Source organism: Podarcis raffonei, chromosome 5 (genome assembly GCF_027172205.1).
Source record: "Podarcis raffonei isolate rPodRaf1 chromosome 5, rPodRaf1.pri, whole genome shotgun sequence".
Lineage (NCBI taxonomy): Eukaryota > Metazoa > Chordata > Lepidosauria > Squamata > Lacertidae > Podarcis > Podarcis raffonei.
This window is the reverse complement of record NC_070606.1, coordinates 79,598,237-79,604,811: the sequence shown is the minus strand read 5'-3', so window position 1 is coordinate 79,604,811 and position 6,575 is coordinate 79,598,237. Positions and strand designations below refer to the sequence as shown.

The window sequence follows — 6,575 nt, the reverse complement described above, 5'->3', positions numbered from 1 at the left end:
TTTGCCTAATGTTCTTTTTAAAGGCATCCGAGCTGGTGGTCATCATCACTCCCTCTTGTGGGAGTGAGTTCCATAGTCTAACTGTGCGCCAGTACTTCCTTGCCTCCCTAACTACTCTAACAATACAGCCTTTATGGCTTTAACACCAAGCCCGCTTCCCGCCACCCTTTGCTTAATACCCTCCCTGATGAAGAGTTCTGGAGACCTCAAAAGCTTGCTCACTATTTCGTGACGTTTGGGTGGCTTCATGAAAGCATTGCTCTGTGCGGATTTTGAATGGCTACTTTACCTATGCTGCCGGGGAGCTGGGGCGGGGGGGAGAGAGAGAGAGAGAGAGAGAGAGAGAGAGAGAGAGAGAGAGAGAGAGAGAGAGAGAAGTGCATCTAACGTGCACTAAATGTATCTCAAACGCAGCATTTTGGTGTGATCGAGAGTACATCCTTTTTGGCTAAATGGCATCCCCGCGCGCCCTTCTCCGTGGTGAGCCAAAAGTACGGCGCAAGCGATAGGAATGGCATTGCTGAAGGTTGCAGCTGCCTGGAGCCTCTCCCGGACTTCGGAGAGGTGACATTTCTGGCTCGCAGCAGGTCTCTCCTTTTTTTGCGCTGGATGGAAGTGTCAGCGTCGAGGGCGTGGCTTGGCGAGGGCGCGCCCCTCTTCCTTGGCTCCTGCTCGGAGAGCCAGCTCCGTTGAGAAAGACACTTTCCTCTCTTCTGCTCCCCGGCTTCTATCTGACTCCTCCCTCCTGCAGCTCTGAATAGTGCAGAGCGAGCCAACGAGCTTCTCCTTTTCTCCCCCCGCTGCTATAGTTCCTTCTCAGCCGGCAGCGTGAGACCGAGATTCTCCTTTCTTTCCACTACGGCACGTTTTCTGGTACCTGCTGGACGCGTCTGACTTGCAGAGCTAAACTTGATCGAGAGGATCCGGGACCCATTCAAAAGCAGAGAAATCACGTTGCCTTATTTTCTTGCATCTTTTCCTCCCCGGCACTTAATGCTCCTTTTTCAAACCATGTGCTCTTTTTCTCTCTCTCTCAAGTGACAGCTTGGCTGGGCTTGCTTGACTGCATCCTAAGCAGGTCTCCAGGAAAAAGGGTGCTGGACAAGGGATCTATCTATGCAGTCCAACAAACTTGGCAGAGAAGAACAGAAATTCACCGTGAAGCCAACATTTTTTGTGTCCTCAGATGAGAACTCCCAGAATTGGTGGGAAGGCAAAATAACACCCCACCCATCCCAAGAACCATGTCGGTCACTCTGAGCAATGTCTCTTCAAACGGGACAAGCCACCACGGGATTATGGATATACCCAAAGGGCAGAAGCCTTTGAATCTCTTCCTTTTCTGCTTGACTTTTATCATCACGTTCACCGCCCTCTTGGGCAGCATCTATTCGCTGGTGTCTCTGCTGAGGATGCAGAGCAAAAGTACTGTATCCATGCTGGTGACTTCTTTGACAGTGGACGATCTGATCAGTGTGGCGCCAGCGACAATCTTCATGCTCAAGCATTGGTTGGATGAGATGCTCCCCCAGACCTTGTGCACGGCTTCGGCGCTGCTGTACTTATTCCAGGGCTTTTCCAGCAATCTGATGGGGTCGCTCATAGTTTCTTATAACTTCTACAGCTTAAGCAAGATGGGAACTGGCCAAGGGGCCACCAAGAGGCCGGTCAGCATGGTCTGGGCCGTTCTCACTATCTGGATGGTCAGCCTACTAATCTGTATTTTGCCTCTTTGCGGCTGGGGTAGCTATGCCTCCACCCCTTGGGGGTGCCTGACAGACTGCACAAGCTCTTACATTTTATTTCTCTTTATCGTCTACTCGCTGTGCTTCTGCCTCCTCCTCGTGCTCTCCATCCCTTTAATTTATCAGCTGCTGTGTTCAGATGAGCAGCAGCATCTGTATGACGATTATCACCAAATTGCCAGAGGCTATTTCTCCCCTGGGTCGCCTCCGACTGGCAGCCGTCACACCCCTTCCCTCTCTCCAGAAGACACTGTGAGCAAAACCTTGAAGCATTTCCAAGGCGCTTGTCCAAATGCTGACCTCAAAGTTAGGCAAAGCCCAGTGGACCATTATGGACTGGATCACTACGGCATGCAAGAGGGGCCCTACAACAGCCGAACCCTCACTGTGGAATTTGCTCAGAAGCGCTTTTCCCTGATTCTGGCGCTGACCAAAGTCACCCTTTGGCTCCCAATGATGGTAAAATCAAACCAAGTTTCTTTCTCTATTTGTAATGTTCTGGGGGCTGGGGGGGGGAGTTTTGGATGAAATTTAAAACATGCCATTGAACACAGAGCAAATGAGGCAACTTTCCCATGTAACTTGCACTGGACATCTTCAACACTAGACGGTCCAGTTAAAAGTTACTGGCTTGTTTGCTTTTTAATCATTTTATCCTGTAAGACCATCAAATCAGCTACTAAGAGTTAAACAGATTGCCCGCCAGAGATTCATTGCATATATTATTGTCATTTCAATCAAACCCTGTGCTGGCAAATCCTGTATCAGCAACTCTTAATTATTTGAGTTCGCTGAGTGTGCAAGAGCCCCCTCCATGTGTATCAGTGTCTTCTTATGGAAAGGGCTGGGCTTTTAATTGCACGTTCTGATTATCCAGATTTGGGTGAACAGATTTGTATTGAACATACGTTTTCATGGGCATTGACAAAGGATCATGCCAAACCAAGGCTCCAGCTAATTACTTAATTGACTCTGGTTTTATGCTAGGGTAAGCATTCTACGAATAAGAATTGCAGAGTGAGTCAAACAGGAAAACTACTTGGAAGGGCAGGCCAAGGGCTACATTTTCAAGCAACTGGACAGGCTGTGGGTTGACTGCATGAAATTAATCGGAGCATCTGCAGAATCCTCCTTTCCTGGCTCCGAGGCACACCCTTTGGCAGTGGGTTGCCAGAGGTTGTAAAATGGAAATGTGTCTCAAAAGCAAAGGTTTGTGTGTTTGCTTGTGGTTTTGTAAATAGTGAGAGCTGCTGAAAACTGCTTTGCTTCAGGGTGCGGATAAGTGCTGTGTGACACCTGTGAAACTCACTCAGGGCCACACATAGCACATGCGAATGCCTTGGACTAAAAATCCTCTGCTTTAAGTTTTCTCTTCTTCTCCAGTTCCTTTCCCCAAATTCACCTTGACCCTGAAGCCTTTGAGTTGACCTTCAAATCATCCCCCTAACTGTGATTATGGTTGAATTTCTAAGCATACTTTCCTGGGAGTCAGCACCATTGAACGTGGTTCCCCCCCTCCCTCTGTGGCCTCCTCACCAGTGAGATTTAGACTGTAAGGTTTGTGGCAGTAGGTACCTTCTCTTTTCCTTGCGAAACGACACTCATTGATGGTACTGTATAAGTCATCTATCATCATTATCAGTGCCATCATCTGAGAGGTGTGTTTCTGTCTCCCAGCATTACCTCAAGTGGACTTTTATTAATAGCCTCAGGGTCAAAGCTACTTCTCTGCCAGAGCAAAGGCATCAATATTTATTGTTTCACTTGAAGCAACTGACACAGATGGGAGTTGCACAGGAACATTTGCTTCTCAGCATCTGTCAGGTTTCAAAGTCACAGAGCTCGCCTTCGACAGATTCCAGAGGAACAGGAATGCTGGTTTCAAGCTGCACCAACACTTTAGAGACCAGCAGTGCAAGAGACCAGAAGCAAGCCCTGATGGGTTCCATGGGGCATACGCCCAGGTAAGCCTAACTGGCTTACAACCATGTATCTTTTTGTAGATGGCAACCTCATTGTGTATCTGTGCTTCAGAGCCAATGCCTATTGAGACCTGCATTCTTTTAAAATAGGGTTAACCACTATGGTGCCCTATAGATGTAGCTGGGCTACTGGCAATGTTGGCCTGGGTTGATGGGAGTTGGGGATCCAAATTATCTGGAGGGCACTGTGGTGCCCATCCCTGTTTTAAAATGCCAAAATATTACACTGTTACATATTTAGAGTGTACCGGGAGTTATTGAAATTAAAGGCTAAGGTTATGCATAGGCTTTCAAGAAACAGTGGGCTATCAAAAACTGTACTGCAGCAGGTGCATTCCTAAGAACCAAGGTTTTAACAACAACAAAAAAAGATAATGAGCATACAGAAGTCATGGGATTCTAGAGCATGAATAAAATGCAGTGAGAAATTGGAGATTGTAAATATACATAATGGAACAGCCCACATAATCCTCAATTCAAACCCCAAAAGACACAAGCAAATGTGTGGATAAATTCTGTTCTGAATTCAATTATTCCTCGTGGATTCTTTAAAAGAAAGAAATAAAATAAAAGGCCACTTCACACATTACCTTCAGTGTACACATGTATGATTCAAGGTGGTTTAAGTGTGCCTATGACAAATGGGTGTGTACCAGGAGCAAGGGAGAGATGAGAGGAAATAATACGCATGACACAGAACCATGGCAGAAGATCAGCCACACACTGTATCAAGTACAGCTTGACTGAGGAAAGGCACGGGATTCTGGTGATCTTGTTCCAGATGCAAAATGCTGCCCAAAAGCCTTGACTACACCAAACTACTACATCATGATGGGAGATGGGCAGGAAGCCAACTCTGCCAACCACCAATGCAATTCCTGTGACTGTAGCTCTTCCCAATGGGTGCAGTAATGGTGATATTCAGAAACAAAGATGGGCTGCTCTATGCCCCATAGCCCCTTAAGATGTGGGTTTCCCAGTGTGAGAGATCATGGAGCCCTCCTCAAGTTCCTCTGGACCCAAGTTCCTGCTTAACGCCTTTGCATCTGTAAGGTAAAATCACAGCTGTGACAAATAGTGCCACAGGGAAGGTAGAGTTAAATGTAGGTTCATCAAACAAACTAGCTGCCAAGACAAGCCAGTTATGAACAGGAGAACATAAGAAGAGCCTGCTGGAACAGGCCAGTGACCCATCTAGTCCAGCATCCTAGTCCAACTGGAGCCTGTAGGAAATCCAGAAACAGAGCCCAAGCACAAGAACACTATCCCCTCCTGTGGTTTCCAGAAATAGCCCTCTCCTTCATGAATCCATCTAATCTTCTTTCAAAGCTATCTAGTTGGTGGTCATCATTGCCTACCAAGGGAGCGAGTTCTATATTTTAACTATGCACTGCTGCTGCATAATGGAGTACTTTTTTAACCTGTCCTGAGTCTTCAGGGACATGAACCCTGAAGAATCATGGTTCTCTATACACATACGGTATATCCACACACACATGCATAGAGCCATTTACAAACTGATGTTGATTGCATGTTGGCTGGGGAACGTGTCCAACGGGCTTGTCATTCACGAGAGCCTCTCCATTTTAAACACTTCTTGTTCTTGTGGAGAAGTTGGTAAAATGTAGGCTGGATGTGGTTACTGTTAAGTAGATTTGTAGCTGGTGGAGTAACCGAAACCAAAGTGTGTTCATCAATGGTTCCTTGTCATCCAGGTAAAAAGTGGGGTGCCCCACTGCCACAGGATTCTGTCCTTGTCCCATTGTTGTTCAACATCTTTATAAATGACATGGATGAAGAAATTGAGGTGGATGCTCATCAAATTTGTAGCTGACACCAAGCTGGGAGGGGTAGCTAATGTTGCAGAAGGCAGAATCGGGACTCAGGATGACCTTAACACATTGGACAAGTGGGCCAAAGCTAAAAAAATGAATTTCAATAGGAGAAATGTAAAGTTCTACACTTAGGCAGGAACCACCAGCTACACAAATGTAAGAGGGTGGGGAACACCTGGCTTACTAGTAAGGGTAAAGGGACCCATGACCATTAGGTCCAGTCGTGGCCGACTCTGGGGTTGCGGCGCTCATCTCGCTTTACTGGCCAAGATAGCCGGCGTACAGCTTCTGGATCATGTGGCCAGCATGACGAAGCCACTTCTGGCGAACCAGAGCAGTGCACAGAAACACCGTTTACCTTCCCGCCGGAGCGGTACCTATTATCTACTTGCACTTTGACGTGCTTTCGAACTGCTAGGTTGGCAGGAGCAGGGACCGAGCAATGGGAGCTCACCCCGTTGCGGGGATTCGAACCGCCAACCTTCTGATCGGCAAGTCCTAGGCTCTGTGGTTTAACCCACAGCACCACCCGCATCGGCTTACTAGTAGAACATGTAAAATGGATCTAGGGGTCTTGGTAGACCACAAGCTTAACATGAGTCAACAGGGTGATGCAAAAGCAAAATAAGCTAATGCTATTCTAGGTTGTATCAACAGAAGTATAGTGTCCCGATAAAAGGAAGTCATAATACCATTCCATTCTGCCTTGGTCAGACCACACCTGGAATACTGTGTCCAGTTCTGGGCACCACAATTTAAGAATATTGGACCTAAGCATAGGCTATATTGCAGAGATGAAGAACCTCCATCCCAGGGGCCTAATTAGAGTCACCAAGAGTCAGCTGCTTGTAACATCTGTATTACACATTCCATTGGTATGACACTTTCAGGCAAGACTTATTCTATTCCTCCAAGGAACCAGACTTACCAAATTTCAAAGACACAAAGAAAAGGCTCCTCATTTTATTCTATTTCTTATTTCTCTTCCCTCCTTCCTGTAACCTGTGCAGAAA

General features: G+C 46.8%; 1 protein-coding gene across 1 annotated transcript in view; it reads left to right on the top strand.

Annotated features, from left to right (window-relative positions):
• The first annotated feature begins 705 nt into the window (after positions 1–705).
• The window catches only part of GPR149 (G protein-coupled receptor 149), a 37,462-nt gene continuing 31,592 nt past the window's right edge, over positions 706–6,575 (top strand). The window contains exon 1 of the mRNA XM_053390322.1: positions 706–2,204. Within this exon, the coding sequence (XP_053246297.1) occupies positions 1,245–2,204 (960 nt within the window). The 5' untranslated portion in view covers positions 706–1,244. The remainder of the gene's footprint in view (positions 2,205–6,575) is intronic.